This window comes from Protopterus annectens, chromosome 14.part0 (genome assembly GCF_019279795.1).
Source record: "Protopterus annectens isolate FY-2018-M chromosome 14.part0, PAN1.0, whole genome shotgun sequence".
In the NCBI taxonomy this organism is placed as follows: Eukaryota; Metazoa; Chordata; order Ceratodontiformes; family Protopteridae; genus Protopterus; species Protopterus annectens.
Genome location: NC_056748.1, coordinates 609623838 through 609642963, shown reverse-complemented (window position 1 = coordinate 609642963; position 19126 = coordinate 609623838). Strand labels below are relative to the sequence as shown.

At 40.8% G+C, this 19126-nt stretch overlaps 1 protein-coding gene across 3 annotated transcripts in view; it reads right to left on the bottom strand.

Annotated features, from left to right (window-relative positions):
* Positions 1 to 19126, bottom strand: part of LOC122789133 (WASH complex subunit 2A-like) — a 2558205-nt gene that overhangs the window by 1272866 nt on the left and 1266213 nt on the right. For all 3 annotated transcript variants that reach the window (XM_044056354.1, XM_044056357.1, XM_044056356.1), the window contains exon 16: positions 5663 to 5808. In XM_044056354.1, coding sequence (XP_043912289.1) covers positions 5663 to 5808 — 146 coding nt within the window. The remainder of the gene's footprint in view (positions 1 to 5662; positions 5809 to 19126) is intronic.

Here is a 19126-nt window from a genome sequence, read left to right as displayed (position 1 = left end):
GCAATTCCCAACTTACAAGGATGTAAGCTACCTGTCCTGCCACAACAATGCAGTCTACAAACCTTCTTAATGTAAAACTGGTATGAAGTCCAAGTGCTTAAACCAAAAGGCTTAGAATAACAGTTACAATTTAATCAGGCTACTACCAAGCAGTAATAACTGCAGCAGAGTAATACAACTGAGTACTTTTAAGAAGAAGCACAAGCAAAATAAGGTAATAAAGTGGGAAGAAACACAATTACAGTAAAAGCAGATGAATAAAGTGCAATTTTTTTTATAACAATAGAGAACAAGCAAACTTATTTAAACAAATTACCCAATTAACCAGTAAAAAAACTCAAAACTGAGCCCTGTTCCAGCAGTCTTCAATCAAACAAGTTCTAACCGCACACTCTTGCCACTAGGGTGCAGGGGAAACTTCTCCAAAAGAGATGGTCTGGATTAGTGCTCAGGTTATACGAACAAAGCTAGGACCAAATGGGCAAATCAGACTGGAAGAGGCCGATGGTTGATAAACAGCAGAAGATAAAAAAGTCACCAAGAGAAATGCATGCCTAAGAGACAGAAGTATCAGTCAACCACCAAAGCAGCTCATCACATAATATCAGAAGTCTTAAAGAGGTGAGGAAGATTGGCAATATAATGAAGCCACTGCAAAGCAAAAGTCATCTTGCGAATCACATATGAAGGCAAGTCTATGTCACCACTGTAACTGCTGCAAACATGAGCCCAACAGCTTAACAATTCATTGCGTTAAAACTAGGATAACTGGTAATGTGGCACAAAAATTTATTTTTCTATAAGTAGTACAAAAGGGTAGAAAGATGCTAAGAACAGAGGAAATCCAGAGTTATCTGGGTTGAAGCTGGCAGGAGGACTAGATGACCAATGTCCTGCACATGAATTATCTTTAGTCTTCTTTGTGCAAAAATAAGGAAGACAGTGACATGGAGTTCCTTAAGATATACTGCTATTGGTGCTACATAAATAAGGAGCAGATGTTAACCCAAACAAAACAGTCTTCAACTAAAAGCTTACTTTGTAGCACATGTGAGATTGCTGAATGGATATGTGATGATAAATATCTCTCATGCCTATGGCACAAACTCGGCAGCCCTTCTCCAAGAGAGGAAGAAAGGGGTGTATTAAGATAATCTTGAATGTCCTGCACTGAATGTGTTCAGGTTTCTCAGATAAAGGCCTAGGAGCAACATTCCCTAGTCCCCTGGGGGGGGGGGGGGGTAGTACAAGCACCTGGAGTCAAAGGAAAGCACTGGTGCCACAGTGTCTTTGAAAATTCGGAGGGAAACAGACTCGTAAAGAGTGAAAAGAAATATAAAAAAATGCGACTCCAGCAGCCACACTTCCATCTGCCCAAAAAGTAAATGTGTTACATATAAGCCTGTCTGCAAAAAACAGCCACAAACCACCTCCTGAACTTACAGAAAAATGGTCAGTAAGACCTCAAAAATGCCTGCTACTTTGGGGTGTTTTGAATGGATGGAGAATTACTAGTGGAAGGGGCATGAACAGGATTTTCTGATGGTGTGAGAACTACCTCAAGACTTAGGTGTTCTGTAGTCTTTGTGGTGGAATATCTCTTACTTCTGTTCTGTTTGGGATGAGGAAGCATCAGTATGTTTATCTAGCAAAGGTGAAAAGAGAACAACTCTGTGTGTGTCTCTGTAAAGTCAAAAAGGACTTAACTTGCTTGTCAAACACACTAACACCTGCAAAGGCATCATTCTTTAAGTACTGCTGAACATCGACCAGCAAACCTGAGAGAAGCTGCCATGAGCATATGTGAGTACCACCACATATACAGCAATCTTTCAGTTGTATACCAACTACGTCCAACAGAGGCTTCACTTGCATTTGCATCTCCACTTAGTCACTCAGATTTTTGAGGAGTTTAGACCTTCAGCCCTGAGTTGGGGAGGACATCATTTAATGTCTGCTGGATTTTCTGAAGTCAGTCCCAGCAACTCATCGAGTATACATTATAATTAGTAACGTGAAAGTTAAGCATTGATTTTGCAAAGATTTGCTTACTTCTCAAATCCAAACACTTAGAATCCTTATCCAGAAGAAAATCATTAAGATAGTGAGCTGTTTGTTATCAGAGTCACTGTGAAGATGGATGCTGCCAACCCAACAAAGAATAACCAAGTGTCATGACACATTCAAGACCTATCTGAAGAAGCCCTGGCTGTTGCATATCACAGACCTTCCAAGAAAAGTTGAAGGCTGACAGTATAACTGAGAGAAGCAGTAACACAATTTTAGGGAGGCTCTGGTAGTTCAAGGAATTTCACTATTGAAAACATATGTTTGTTAATCAGCAATTTATTAAAGCTCATAACTTTCACATCATCTATTCCTGAAGAAGAAACATTTGGAAATGCGGCACATCGACAATGGAGGAAGCAAACAGAAAATAACTGGATTACCATAGTTCATATATATAAATTTATTTGAATTTGTTAACAAGGGTAGAGCACTAATCACAACAGACCAATTTTGTTCTCAGCCCAAAAAGGTAACAATTCACAAAGTGTGAGTGTGCGCGTGCGTGTGTGTGTGTGTGTGTGTGTGTGTGCTTCAAAAAGCAGATAATATGTGCAATATACAGTGTCAGTTCAAAGGCATAAAAGAAACTAACTGTACAATATTAAACACATGGAGCTTGAAGCAAAGATAGTAAAAAATGAAGTTCAAAAGCACTTTGGTGCGGCAGTAGCAGTGGTTAAGTTGTGTGTCCTGCAGGAAGGCAGTGCATTTTGCCTGCCTTTTTAAATGAACTTTTACCTGGGGACACAATTTAAGAATATATATTCTTTAGATAAAGAGGTGATCCCAAAATATGGGGAAAGTTTGAGAACAGACATAAAAAATACAGGAAACAGAAACAGAAGTGTTACAGAAGAAAAGAAAATCCCCAAGTACAATAATTTACAAACTATCACTGTGGCAGAGCAAAGCCATCCTCTCTATCTGGAAAATATCCCACGTTATTCCACTCCATAGAGGTGGAGGTTCTACAGAAATATCCAACTACAGACCTATAGCCATTCTTTCACCATTAGCCAAAATAATGGAGAATAAGCAACTTATGCACCATCTCACCCAGAACAATCTGCTGGCCATCTCACAGCATGGATTTAGACCCCTTCAATCCACCACCTCCACCCTTCTTTCATTTACCAAAGTCATACATCAAAATCAGAATAATATGCTATGCTCTGCTCTCTTTTTAGACCTCTCTAAGGACTTTGACACAGCTAACCACCAATTATTCATTCACTCTCTGGAATCTATTTCCCTGGACAACCATGCTGTCCAGTGGTTACTCTCTTACCTCAGCAACAGACAACAGGCACTAATATGGCAGAACAAACTGTACACCCTATTACCTCTCACCCTTGGAGTCCCTCAGGGTTCAATTTTAGGTCCCCTACTCTTTTCTATCTACATCAATATAAAACACTGTCCTGCCAAAAGCAATCTGCATCCAATATGCAGACAATTCCACCTTGATTTCCTCTGCCTCCTCCCCATCAGAACTGCAAACCTTAATCCAGAATACATTTCACATAGTTGAACACTGGATTTCTAATCGCAGGCTACTCCTGAATACTAACAAAACTAAATTGCTTCTGTTTGCCACCACCAGTAGATCCACCTCACCCTCCAACTCCATAACCTCTAACAATGGTACCACTATTACCCCCTGACGTCCACACTAAACTATTAGGGGTCATAGTTGATAAACTTAAATTTGATTTGCATGTCAATAAAACTATTAAAACAATCAAAAAGAAGCCTGGGTCACTATATACAAATAATCCCTTCCTAACCCCATTAGCCAGGACTGCCATCGCCCGCTCTCATCTCTTCTCCACCCTTCTATATGCCTCCCCATACTCTCTAATTTGAATAAATCTGAACTCAACAAACTCTCACGCTCCTATAACCACATTGCCAGATTTGCCACAAACTCCACATAGACCCATCACTGTGAAAACCTCAAATGCCTAGGATGGCTTGAATTACCCAGCATAATACTGTTCAACCAGCTTATAGTAGCACACAAAATTCTCAACAAACCTGCACTCACAGACATAATAAAAACTTATAATACCCCCAGGCCACTACGCTCATCCAACAAACTCCAGATCCAAACACTCACAGATAACAATGCAGCTGGAGCCTCCTTCTTTGTCAGCTTTGTTGGCAGAACATGGAATTCCCTCCTAGCCAACCTTACCCTGGAACCCTCTCTAAGTCTCTTCAAAAATGGCTTGAAACAATACTTTAAAACACATTGGATCTGCCCCTGTGCTAACCCAGATTAACCAACACTCTTGTCTATTAAAGACAAAAATTATTGCGTGCATTCTCTCCTCTTATCTAATTTGTAAATTGTTGACACATTATGTTTTCGTAAAGTTACTATGAATCCTGCGAGTTCCTTTCTATAAACTGCATTTTGCATATACTTGCAAATTTGCATGCCTCTTAACTGTTTTGCCTTGTGTGTTTCTAGAGCTTTTCTCCCTGGGCCTCTGCTGAAAATGGACATATATTCAATCGGACTATCCTGGTCAACAAATGTACAATAAATAACATAAGCAAATATTCCTGTAAGCTGCAATAAAAGAACAAAGGGGCAGAAGTTTATACTTGCTTTTATAGTGTTCTACACTGATGAAAATGGTCACCAAAAAAAGAGAGGGTACTTAATGTACTTAATGAAGAAAATAAAATTGCTGAATGTACCCATTGGAAGATGATTCTGATTACAGCCCATGCAAGTTGTACTTAAATGTTGCTTTCCTACAAGTGACTGATGGAGGGTTGCTTGGGTTCTAAATCTTCTTCTTCTTTCGGGTTTTCCCGATTAGGGGTCGCCACAGTGGATCACCTGTCCGCTCATGATTGGCAGTGGAGTTTTACAGTGTCGAGTTGCCAGCTCGGCGCCCAACCTTCCACAGAAGGCACACACACGCAAACACTTGCACCGAGGGCCAATTTAGAGTGCCCAATCCACCTACAGCATGTCTTTGGGATATGGGAGGAAACCGGAGCACCCGGAGGAAACCCACGCGACCACAGGGAGGACATGCAGACTCCACACAGAAGGCACCCCAGCCGAGGATCAAACAGGAAAACCTCTTGCTGTGAGGCGGCAATGCTAACCGCTGCACCACCGTGGCCGCCCCTGCTTGGGATCTAAATGTTTGAACTTAAATGGTTGTTGAATTTACTTTTCCCTGCAAGTCAAGACATTGACTTGTAGGTACTGAGAGATGTATATGCTCTTTTTTGCAGAGTTTCTCTTTTCCCTCACTGCTGCGCAACCAAGGAGATAGCAAACAAAAATGTTACACAGTTGGGTGGGGGTGGGGAGGCTCCCGATTCTGCTAAAATGCTTACTTTGATCTCTGCAGGTCTTCTTCAGGTGAAATTAAGCTCTTTATTAGTAGTAATTGAGCAGTCAGATTTTGAAAGATCATGTCTCAGTCTTTCATATAGGAAGCTGTAAATGTATGTGACAGAAAGAATGAGGGCTAATTTAGAGTACTGTGAGAGATGGCTCCTTTGTAAAGCTACTTGCTCCTAATATAAATAAAGAATTAAGAATTAGTTTATTTGTACTTACCTTTTTCGTAGCAAATGGTCCGTCTTTCTTTCCAGCTTGTTTGTGTATTGCAGCTGACGTGTCAGAATTTACCTTTTCTTTGAATAAATCATCATCATCTTCAACAAAAAGATCACTGGCAGGCTTTGACTTCGATTTTTCAGGAGCTGCAGAATGTTGCAAATAATACAACAGGTAACCAGACCAGCAAAAAATAAATAAATAAATAGCTTTATATGTATAAGTGTGTATATATATATATATATATATATATATATATATATATATATATATATATGTGTATATATGTGTATATATATATATATATATGTACACACACACACACACACACATATATAAAACTATCTACATTGTTTGACAACAGGAGGCTAAGGTATACATTTTCAAAATCATTAAGGCTGTGAGTGGATAAGTACAGCTGTGCTAGTACTCACTATAACAGTAGACGGTTGAGGTTAAGTAGTATCACTACTGTAATATAATTCACTTATATACAGGCAACAGCTGCAGGTGACATATGCTTGACTGGCCCAACTATGAGTGCTGCTTCTGCAAGAGTGCATGTCAATATCTTCCCCAGCAGAGATGCATGCCGGCGGCCATATAGAAGAGGACTGCCAACCCATACCACTAGCTGCTCCTTTTTGCCTGCCACCACCATGGAAAATATGTTCTATGAAAATAAGAGCTGACTTAGAAGCAAAAGAGTGGAGTCATCCCAGTGGTCTCCCACATGAAGTGCTAGGTTTTAGAGTGGGAAATTGAAAAGGGGGGTTGTTGAGAGTAGTGGGAATGTGTACTACAAGTGATTCTACTCAAACTGCTACTGTCATGGTGAGTTTTCACACAACAATATTATGTTCAAAAGGATCACTGTTGAATAAAATTCATTACATATGAGAAACAGACTCCCACACCTCTCCCCAAAAACCAGGAGGGGGATTATTTTTTGTATTGTTGTCCCCAAGTGCTCTCTCTCAGAGAATACCCTGCAGCATGCCACCAGATCACTGCCCCCCCCCAGACTGTAAAGCTAACGTACATTGTTAATAACGTGGCTTAATGATCTGAGCTACAAACTGTCTAAAACAGCAGATGAAGTACCTGCTGCAATGATGGAATAAGTCGTAAAGCATTCTAGCAAAGGCATGCCATTTTTCTCAAAGCAGAGGACCATGCCACTTGATAGACATATGGAAAAAATAACTGGTCTAACTTCCTTACCCTGCATAAAGTTCACAAACAAACGGCCAGTACATCATGATTTAATCTTGTCCATGTAATAATTTATTTGCCTATGGACATCTTACATGACCATGTCAGTGTAAAAGATAGTGAAGAATTCCTTCATCACCAAGGCTTACAATTACAAGATTCTACTGACACGTAATATTCTCCCAGGTGGTGGTTTTCCATGATAAAACTTTGAGTGTACTGCCTGTTCAAATAAGTCCAAAACCAGTTACTCAGAGACCAAATGTAGGTCACAAGGTGCAAGGACAGCCCTTCTCACTAGTCAAAGATGAACAATTCTTTAAGAAATGTTTGACTGCTGTGACATATGTAAAAGATACACCCAGCAGAAAGAAAACAGAAAAGGCAAAAATATGAACTTTTTTTGAAGAATAACCCCCCCCCCCCCATTCTGCAAAGATCAGTAAGGTGAGAGAGAATGAGTACAACCCTCTTCTTTTAGTTGGTCCTTGATAAGCTCCTTTAACTACATACCCATTTTGCCAGGTATGTCCTCCATGAATTCAATTTTCTCATCTTCAAAACAGTAAGCAAACCCTAAGAGAAGAAATGCATATGAATAATAAGATTCAAATCTTTTAGATCAATAACCAAAGTCCATTCAAGGTAGGATGCAACAGAGTTCTGGAACTTTGAGTGAGCAGGCTTCTCTTCTAGGGAGAAAAGTTTGAGCAAGCAGGCTTCTCATCTGGCGAAGAAAGCAAGGCAGCCCCTTGGCAACTTTAACCACCGTTTTCAGTTAGTGTTGTCTAGACCACAACTGTGTTAGAATCATGCTAGGCTGTTTCCTGTAGGACTAGGATCAGAATCTTAACTGGTCTGAGGGACTGGGGGTACTATTCCCTGTCTGTCTCCCTGCTGCCCTTTTCCCACATTTCTCCTGCTTCTCCGCAAACCTTGTTGCGTGGACTTCTAAGACTGCTGCACACTGATCAACAGCTTAAGTTCACCTCTCACAGTGTGAAAATAGAAACTGAGAAATAAGGCCCAATAAAATTGGCAGTTATGGTAAAATTCAGTTACTGGCTGCTAAGTACACTGCCTGGATGCCAGCAAAAAAGTCTAGAGAACCTGAAAGAAAAGTCAACCAGAAGAGGTGAAGGGAAGAATCCTTCAACTGTTCAACAAGAAGCGAGTTCAAGCTTTAGGTTTGATACAAGAGATGGCTTCCAGTAATTTAGAAGACAAAAAAATAAAATGTACTACGGCTGATTAAATAAATGAAATCTTGAAGGAATACATCAACTCAAATAACAAAAGGCTGCAAGAAATAGGACAAGCTTTGACTAGCTGCTCAGATGAACTAATAAAACTGTGAACATCAAAGGCTCAAATGAAGGAAAAACCTGGATGAGAATGAGACTTCTGAGGAAGAGCTGTTACAAAATTGGCAGAGTTAGAAGACAGAATGCAAAGAGAAAAACAGAGATTTCCTGCTGTACCAGGGAAAAGTACAATTGTGTACACTTACCATAAATGTAGATGTTAGAGTGTATTCACTGTTGCAGTCATTACATTTGGGTAATCTGCTAGCAGGTTGCCCTCAGTCGGCCTGATTAACAAAGTCTTGGGTCCTGCGTCGGTTGCCGTCCCTTCTTCCATGATGTCAGGTCGTCTCAGGGGTATAAAACATGCAGCAGATGCCATTACATCATTTTTTCTTCCCCCAGATGTCAGGTGCACCCCCAAATGAGGAGCAAATTAAAATTAAAAACACAACAATATACCTCCAACAAAAAGCAAATACACCAAAAGGACTTTTAAGCATAGTAAAAGAAAGTAGAGGTATAGTCGGAGAAAAACAGGGGGCTAGAGGGAGGGTAACCAGGTCTGCAACAGTGAATACACACGAACATCTACATTTACGGTAAGTGTACACAACTGTACTATGTTCTTCGTTTTTCACTGTTGCAGTCATTACTTTTGGGTAGATTCCCAAAGCTATGGTTGGGAGGAGGAATTTATACAGCATTAGGACCAGCTATAAGGCCCTGCAAGACAGCAGTGGCAAAGCCAGCTCTGGATTTAGAGAAAATTGGTATATGATAATGCTTGGAGAAAGTATGTACAGAACACTCCAGGTAGCAGCTTCTAGAACATCCCTGGTAGGAACACCTCTGAGAAAGGCTGCAGAAGTAGATGCAGCCCTGGTGGAGTGAGATCTGATCCCCTGGGGGATAGGTTTTCCATGGTACTTATAGCAGAAATGAATGCAATGACTTATCCATTTAGAAATGGTTTGTTTTGAAATAGCCTTCCCCTCTGCCCCAGCAGCAAATGCTACTAGCAAGTGTTCAGATTTTCTTTGGAACTTAGTTCTGTCCAAGTAGAATCTAAATTGCCTGTGCACGTCCAAGGAATGCAGAATCCGTTCCCCTTTGTTCTGTGGATTGGGAAAGAAGGCTGGCAAATGAATGGACTAATTAAGAGCCACACTGGAAACCACCTTGGACATGAAGGCTGGATTGGTCCTCAGAGATACCCTGTCCACATGAAAGATGATGAAAGACTCCACTGCCATAAGGGCCTGTAATTCAGATATCCTTCTAGCTGAAGTGATTGCTAAAAGGAATGTTGTTTCCCAAGAAAGAAAAGTCTGTAGTAGCAGTTGGCTCAAAAGGAGGTAGAGTGAGCTTCTCCAAAACAAAGTTAAGGTCCTAGGCAGGGGTAGGAGCTCTCCTGGGTGGTCTTAAGTTCTTTGCCCCTCTGAGATACTGCTTGAGCAGGGGATGAGAAAAGAGGGGTGGTTCTGTGTTATAGTAACATGAAATAGCTGAGGTGTGGATTTTAATATAGGAAAAAGACAGGCCCTTGTGAAGCATCTCAGTTAAGTATTGCAAAATCTCAGGTAAATTGGGTGCTGCTGTGCTTATCTCTAAGGATTAGTTCGAGGCACAGAATCTTTTCCATTTGTCAGCATAAGATTTTCTAGTACTAGGTCTTCTCGCCTCCAAGATGACATCCATCACAGGTTTGCTGAGGGATGCTAAGGGTGCAAGGTTCAATGTTGGAAGCTGAGGGTGCAGATTTTATTTCTCCTGCTGAGACAGCAAGGAAGGTGTCTGAGGCAGGTGCCATGGAGATACTTGTGACACACTGCGCAGGAGTGGGTACCAGTGTTGGCATGGCCAGTCTGGAGCAATCAAAATCATTCTTGGTTTGTCCTGTTTGACTTTTAGCAGAACATTGGAGAGCAGAGGCAGAGGGGGAAAGGTGTAGACTGATAGGTTTTTCCAGCTGAAGGACAGAGCATCCACTTTCCAGGTTTTTTTGTGGGGAGTCCTTGTGCAAAACTAGTCCAACTGGTAGTTCTGGGGAGAGACAAATAGATGTCTGGGCTCCCCCATTTGCTTGTCAACATGTTGAAAATCCGTGGTTCCAGTTTCCACTCATCTGGGTCCATGAGATTTCTGCTTAGTCCATCTGCCACTGCATTCAATTTTCCTGGCAGAAATTGAGTTTGTAGGTGCAACTGACAGCTCAAGGCTGTGTTCCACAATGCAATGGCTAGTCTGCAGAGGGGGTAGGAATGTGTACCCCTCTGTTTATGTACCACATAACCGTGGTGTTGTCCATCTTTACCATTAGTTGCCCTGGAAGAATGTAGTCCTTGAATAGTCCTTGAAGGCTGTCAGAGCATTCTGTACAGGTAACATTTATTTTTGATTGCTATGTAGGTGCATTTGATTTGGGTTTCATTTGCCCTAAATGCACTTCCCTGCCAGGTGAGCCCCCCATGCACAGTCTGATGTATCTGTAGTTAGAGTTTGGGCGGTAGGAGGTAATGTGAATGGCAGTCCCTTGTTTTGGTGGCAGGCCTCTGCCCACCATAGGAACTCCAGGCATAGGCAAGGTATGATAGGAATCATTGTTTCCAGGCTGTGACAATGTTGACTCCATAAACTTTTTAAGTACCACTGAAGTTTCCTCATATGCAGTCTTGCATATGGAATTAGAAGAATGCAGGAGGCCATGAACCCCAAGGCTTGCAGTATTTGTCTTGCAGATAGCAGGGTTTTTGTGGCCACTTGTTTGAAGTAAGTTACCACATGAATTTGCTTCTCTGGCATGAGGAAAACCATCTGGGCAGTTGTATTTAAGCTTGCACCTAGGAATGTAATCTGTTGGGAGGATACCAGTTGTGACTTTTTTTTTTCATTTACGGTGTACCCCAGACAAGTTAGAACATTTTTTTTTTTTACAAACGCCAGATGATTTAGAAGTATGCCCTGGTTTTCTGCCTGAATTAGACAATCGTCCAGGTATGGTTATATTTGAATATTTCTTTGCCTGCAAAATGCAATTACTGGAGCCAGGCACTTTGTGAATACCCTGGGTGCAGTAGACAAGCCAAAGGGCAGTGCAGAGAACTGATAATGCAAGTAGCCTGCTTTGAAGCGTAGGTATCTTATGCAAGATTCCCTGACTGGGATATGCAGGTATGCTTCTTTTAAATCTAGAGATACCAACCAGGCATCTTTGCCTAGCATAGGAAGTAACTGGTGAAGAGTCAGCATCTTGAATTTTGGAATGTCCAGAAAGGTGTTTAGAGTAGACAGGTCCAGAATTGGACGCCATGATTTATCTTTTCTGGGTACCAGGAAAAGCCTGGAATAGAAACCTTGTCCCCTTCTGGTACCAGTTGAATAGCCCCATGTTTAAGAGTGAAAGTACTTGTTTTTGAGCCTCTGCCCACTGATTTGGGGGCAGGTCTGTCCACCCGTTTGGTGTTGGCAACGTGTGGAAATGAAATCTGTATCCCTGGGACACTATATTTAAAACCCATTTGTCCTGGGTTATGAGTTCCCATTTTTTTGCATGAAGAGCAATCATTCCCCCCAAAGGGGCGGCTAAAAGGAAAGTACCTGGTAATTTTTAAGAAAAGTCATTGAGACTGTTTACCATAGGGGGGGTGTCTTGTTATTTCCAGATTTGGAAGTGGAGGGCCCCCATTGCTTAGTTCTGCGAGTCCCCTGGGACTGAAATCTGGTGCTTTTGGTGTGTCTGGGTTTGGCTTAAGAGGATCAGGAAGGAGCTGGAAAGGACCAATTCTTAGTAGGCCAGTGCCTACTAAATCTTGGAGGTTGCACTTGTAAGAAATATTTTACAGTTTGCATAGATTTAGCTTTATTGCCAAACAGGCTGTCCTGATTTAAAGCAGCATCCAACAATGTTGCTTTAACATGATCAGGCAGAGATTGCTCCTTAAGCCAAGCATGCCTTCTAAGCACAGACCCAGTAACAGCAGCCCTGCAAGAGGCCTCTAAAGAATCAAAACCACATTGTAAAGTATGTTTTCCAATTTGTTCAGCAGAATGCAATAAATCCTGTACATCTTTATTTTCCACACAGTCAGTAATCAACATCATTTTCTGTTTAATCAGTCCAATAATATGCTGTTGATATTTTAACATATGAAATTGGCAGTTTAAAGCCCTGATTGCCAAGGTTGCAGAAGTATAAACCTTTTTACCACATCCATCCAGTGCCCTGGTGTCTCTATCAGAAGGGGTAGGATTTTTAGCAGTAGAAGCCTTAATGCCCTTGGGCCCCTGAGAAATGGTTTCTGGATCTGCAACAGGATTTTTGAAAAGGAACTTGTGGGACTCGGGAACCCTGTAGTATCGGTCAGGTTTACTAGGAGCCGGTGGCAGGGAATCAGGGGCCATACTGGATTCCGAAAACACATCATCAACAATGTCTAGTACAGGAGGTATATGCAAAGGCCTATGCTGAGGTAGAAGAAGGAAATCCCTAAGCCTCTTTTTTGAATCAGAAAATTCCTGACTTTCCCAGTGGAAATGCTCCCTTAAGGTATGTAAAGTTTCCCCAAAAGAAAAGTCCTCGGGGGAGAAGCAGAGGGAACGGAATCCTCTGCATCAGAATCCTCATAAGTAGGTATGGACAAATCCAGGTCATTAGAAGAGTCAGAAGAAACAGAGTCCTGATCAGAAGATTCATAGTCAAGCTCAGCCCTAGGGCTCTTAGAAAGGGGGGGGGGGTTTGACTACCCCTGATTAGAGTAATTAGATCTTCAGCCATTTTGATAATTTGTTTTTTAGGCATAGGGGCCTGAACATGTGGCCTGGGCATCATTTTTTTAGACATAGATCGAGATTTAGGCCTTAGTATTGAAGGTGGAGGCGGTTTAATATGAAAGTCTGTAGGCCTGAATGCACCCTCAGAAGCCGGTGCCTGCACAGCGGCTCCAGACCCATCCAAGGTAGAGACATCCGGGGGTTCCATAGGTGAAGCATCTCGCGGCATGCCAGACTCCGAATGGGTCTCAGTAGAGGCCTGCGAGTCAGAAGTAGCAGGTATCAGGGCTGCAAAAGTGCCTCACTGAGTACCGGCAAACTGGTGACTGGCTTAGGAGAAGCGTCGTTGACAATTTTGGATCTCAACGGCCTGTCTCTGTCTTTATCTTTGCATTTTTTCGGAATCCCAGTAGTCGGATGGCTATCCAACGTAATTTCTGAATAATTAAACCAAGAACCGAAATATTTAGAGGCAAAAATGTACCGATGACGGATAGTGCGCTGATTAAAGCACAAAACCAACAGCAAGGTATGTCGTGGTCAGGGCCTAGGCAAGGAATACAGTACAAATGAAAATCTTTATGAGGTATTTGCTTTCCACAAGTAATGCAATTAACAACTTTTACTGATATCGGTAAGGAGCAAGAAAGTGTTTCCCCAACGGGGTACTTAGCTTTAAGTTGAAGACTTCGGTTCTGAAACTTGAAAATGAAAATTTCAAGAGTCGGCCGACCGGCACTTGAGAACTGCTTCTGCGTCGGGCACCGCATGTAATGGCGTCGGCTGCATGTTTTATACCTCTGACAACCTGATGTCATGGAAGATGGGACAGCAACCGACGCAGGACCCAAGACTTTGTTAATCAGGCCGACTGAGGGCAAACTACCAGCAGATTACCCAAATGCAATGACTGCAACAGTGAAACACAAAGAACATCTGGAAGGAACACACTGTATTAATTTTATGAAAGCATAAACAAACAACTGGATTGGTGTTCTACGACAGGATTTGTTAACTGAAAGGGCACACCGTGTAGGTTCCAATCCTGCCCATAAGAAAGCAGGCAAAATAACAATATTATTAAAGATGCAATCATACCAACATAAAGAGTTGATCCTGACAAAATTTAGGCAGAAGGGAAAGGTATCAAAAATTGGAGAGCGCAGAGTGTTTGCGGAAGATGCTTATTCTCTGTACACAAGACAGGAGAGAAGCACATTTACCACCGTAATCAGGGAATGTCAAGAGGAAGGTGCAAAATTCAAAGTGTTGTATTCAGCTGTCTTCAGAATATTTTCTCCTGGAGGACCAAAAATATGTTTTGGATACAGAACAGGTTAAGGAGGAAATAAAGTTCATCCAACAAAATGTGAGCCAGCAAACAGAAGGGAACTCTGCTTCTTATTCATATGACAATAAAGCTTATAAAGAGACTATGCCAGTAAAATCTTTTCCAATGTTTCAAAGGAAAATGCTTGAGAGACAGTAAAACTTGACTAAAATAATCAGGAATACCATGGATTTGAACCAGATTCTGGTGCTGGAAGATGGAGATGATCAGCAACACTAAAATTCATAAATAACTGTGAGAATACAAGCATCACTCACATTTGTGAAATACGGCTTTGCAAGAAAAAAGTGGCTGTGAATGACTGGACACTTTTGTTGACTTTGATCAAATTGTGAGTAGAATGTAAAGCACATACCCCACTTTATTAATTAATGTTTAGGACACTAAAAGGGAAAAAAGAACAAACTAAGTAAAACAATTTATGTTCTTATTAGTATTAGTACAATACATTGCATGATATAAACTGCAAGCTTTACTGTAAAGCAGTTTTGTATAGTCTGCACTCATGGGAATTTACTAAAGAGTAAGCCCATGTTCGGCTTAGTGGATTGTACAGACAATAGTTATGTATAAACATTGTTTTCTCATTTCAGTGAGAGGTTCAGAGTATTCTGTTTAAGAAGAATACTTGAAGAGTATAGTACAGTAAGCATACTGAGTCTTTTTATTAAAGAACAAAATGTCCTTAAAATGTGACACAGATTTAAATGGCAATAAGAAACAACTGTATCAGCCTCCAAACATTAGTGTATGCATGTAAAACAGACTGGGAATACATATTCAAAAAACTGTCATGCATGATGGATGGGAGCAACAGCATGTATTCATGACAGCTACTCAAGCCATATTATCTTAGAATGTAAATGGTTCTACAGGTATAGAGAAAAAGAAGACAGTACTGAATTATATTAAGAAATGCAGAGTACAAATAGCACTACAGCAGGAGACATTTGTAAAGACATGAGAATTTGACAAAGCAAGAATTTCAGAATGGATATATAGCAGAATAACAGCAGAAAAAGACAATAATGGTAGATTTGTGGTAGTAAGGTGAATAAGGAAGGGGGAGGATTATGATGGTATGTATTTACATTCCTCCAAAACTGCTATTATGGATCTTAAATTTTTTGTGGGGAGAAATAATCAGCTTTCAGCAAAAAATACTACATACGTGGGGACTGGCACTTGATTTGTAATAGTGAGGATGTGTCAGAGGACCAAAAAGGGAAACTGTAACAAAAGAGGTTAGATACTTAGGAAAATATTTGGTCTGGAAGACAAATTCAGTAGTGAGAACTCTGACAGAATTTAGACATTAGGAATGGGTAGTGGAAATGAATATCTGAGAGTTATTGGGAATATAGAAATGTCTTCAGAAGTGACAGCTAGTGATTGCAATAAAATGAAAATGGGGTTTAAAAAACAGGACAGAAATGAGAGAGACCGACAGATCTGGTTAAGTAACAGGAATTTACGGAGCTGACAAAGGTTAAAGTAGTGCAGAATATGGGGAATCTCACAGAACAAAAACAGTAGCAACTGCAGTGTGTCAAAGAAAAAAATAAAGGAGTATTTGGATAATTTGGAAGAGTTTATAAACACTGTTGTTAAGCAACTATTTTTGTTAACATCTCCAGAGCACAAAAGAATTTATGTTCTTACCATAATGTTCCATCTGTGTTGTCCATCTTCATTTTTCATTAACCTATGGGTCTTGGTTCCAACCCTCAGAACAGACCGGCCACTCTCCAAGCTTGAGATTCCAGAGCTGAGCTCCTCCCTTCTATCCATAACGCCCCACACTACCTCAGATCAAGTTTGCCCATAGCATAAAGACCAACAGTTTCTAACCTATATAAAGACAATCATCCAAGACTATGACAAAGGAAATCAGGAGCTTAACCTAGAGGAACACAAGTTCCTCAGAGTTCTACCAGATCTCCCAAAGACTGGGAGAGGGAAGTAGGGATGGTTAATGATAAATGAAGATGTACAAAACAGATAGAGCGTTATGGTAAGAACGTAACTTATTTATCTGATGTTGTCATCTTCATTTTCATTAACCTGTGAGACACAGTCCCCAGCTACCAAAAAAACCCGGATGGCTCTCATCCAAGTATATTCTGGAGTACAGCAGAGTCAAAGGTACTCTTGCTTCTGGATATAATATCCAACTCATAATGTGAAACAAAAATATTAGGAATTGACCACGTAGCTGCAGCACAAATATCTTTAATTGAAACTCTGGACCAAAAGGCTTGAGAAGTTGCCATGGACCTTATAGAATGAGCTTTAATAGGGCGTGGCAAGGGTATGTTTCTGACTGAACAGACAAAGGAAATAAAGTCTCTCAACCATCTAGACAGAGTAACCTTCGTAATGGATTTTCCTTAGAGAAGGAAGGAAACAACTGCTCAAATTTCCTGAAGGATTTGGTTCTAAGTAGAAATGCAGCTGCCTATGCACGTTCAGCAAATGAAGGGTGTTACTCTCCTTTATTTTGATAATTAGGGCAAAAGACAGGAAGATTGATAGACTGATTAATGTTCCCCTCATTGGCTACCTTAGGCAAAAAAGGATGGGTTTGTAAGTAAGGTTACCCTGACTTTGTGAAAAATTAAGCAGAGGAATTTAGAAGAAAGAGGTTGAAGTTCGAACACTCTCTTCATGGAGGTGATAGCCACAAGAAAAAGGGTCTTCCAAGACAGAAATTTTAAATCAACTGCAGCCACTGGCTCAAAGGGAGGATGAACCAACACTTGCAAAACCATAGTCAGGTCCCATGGAAGGGTAGAGTCCTTGACCATTGGGCAAAGGAAAAAAGGTGCCTCTAAGGAAGGCTTTACAAAGTTTAGATGATGGGGGGGGGGGTGATCTAGGCCTAAATGAAAATTGAAAATAGTTGCAAACTGGACCTTAACAATAGAGTAGCTAGTGCCATCATGGGGGAGGGATGTTAAAAAGTCCAAAACGACCACAATAGGAGCCTTAAAAGGGGTCTAAATGTTTCTGCTGCAACCAAATGGAGAACCTTTTCCGTTTACGTTTTATAAATCCTGCGGTTGAAGAACTAAGGGAGTAGATCAGAATTCCTTGGACAGAGTAAGAAAGCCTGGGACATCTTGCCATCAAAATTGGAGAATCCATGCTGTTAGCTTCAATCCCTGAAGGTCTGGATGGGGATTCCCTGACAGGTGAGGAAAAAAGGTCCACAATCAGCTTCAACCTCAATGGCAGGCAAATCAGGTGAGACCAAAGAAAAGCAAATGAGGTTTGTCAGGGCCAGAAGGGGGGCAATGAAGATTAACTTGCTCTTCAACCTGAGAGCTTTCTGTAAACATTTGGGAATTAATGGCAGAGGAGGGAAGGCATATCGAAGACTGGGAGGCCAAGCATGGACTACAGTGCCTCTAGTTGACTGTCTCTGAGGAGGGATTAAGGCAAAGTATCTGCTGCATTTGTTGTTGAGAGGGGACGCAAACAGATCTCATCATGGTTGACCCCATTTCCGAAAGATCAAATGTGAGATGGACTGATTCAAAGACCACTCATGAGGCATTAGTAACACTCGGCTGAGCCTGCCCGCTAATATGTTGAACTTTCCCAAAATGCACATTGCTATCAGAAAACAGTTGGTAGAAATTGTCCACTACCACACCCTCATTTCTTCCCGACATACGAGGTATGACCTGGTTCCCCCTGTTTGTTGATGTACCAAACCAGAGCCATATTGTCTGTCTGTATCACAATAGTTCAAACAGAAAAAATGTCCAGCACCAAACATGAGGAAAAATTATTTATTCAGTTATCACAGCAATGTCTAATAACCATAATAGCATACTGGTTTCGGCAAAAATACTAAAGTCTTCTTCAGTGCATTGGTGACAAGCAGTTAAAAATACATATATATGCAGTAAAGGCACATCCTACTACATGCTGATTGGTACATTCTAAATTGATTAGAAATATTAAACTGATTCATTAAGACCAGGCTTAAACAATGCCCCTAGTCTAACAATCCAACTAAGTTCTTTATTGTTGAGTATGGAATGCCTTCCAGATTTATTGTCTCTGTGTCCCTGAATTCTATCTATTACAAAATTAAATTTAGCAGTGGCATGGGTGAGTGTATTGCTTATATAAGGCATTGGTTGTTTTTTTTTTCCTAATATCACATAAATGTTCGCTAATTCTATGTTTAAAAGGACGTGAGGTTTGACCCATGTAAAATGCGGAACAAAAACATGTAGCCAAATATACCACCCAGTCACTGCTGCAATTACCAAAACATCTAATCTCAAAAATGTGTGAACTGTTTTTACTAGTAAATTCCATTGTTTTAAAAATGTGGGTGCAAAACTTGCAGTGACCACATGGGTAGCAACCCAATAATTTCTCACCAAATAATGTGGCCTGTACAGTCTGCGGGTGTGTAGTGTGTTTATAATGGGTCAGAAAAGAGTTTATAGTCTGACCACATCTGTATGAAAAAAAGCATTTTGGTGGTAAAACCTGCTCCAATTTGTCATGTGCGAATATGCCCCAGTGGTTTTGGATATTATCCCGAAAGATACCTGTATTATTACCAAATGAGGTGACAAGCTGAATGTTGTTGGTATCAGATACCTGGTGTGATGAAGCTTTATATGTAAGCAATTTGTCCCTATTCTGTTCTGTGGCCCAATATCTAGCTGTTTGGATATAATGGTTGTTATAACCCCTGTCCAAAAAACGCTGAGTTAAATCCTGTTGGTGCTGATTATAGGCCCAATCAGAAGAACAAGTATGTTTCATCCTTGAAAACTGAGATTTAGGAATGTT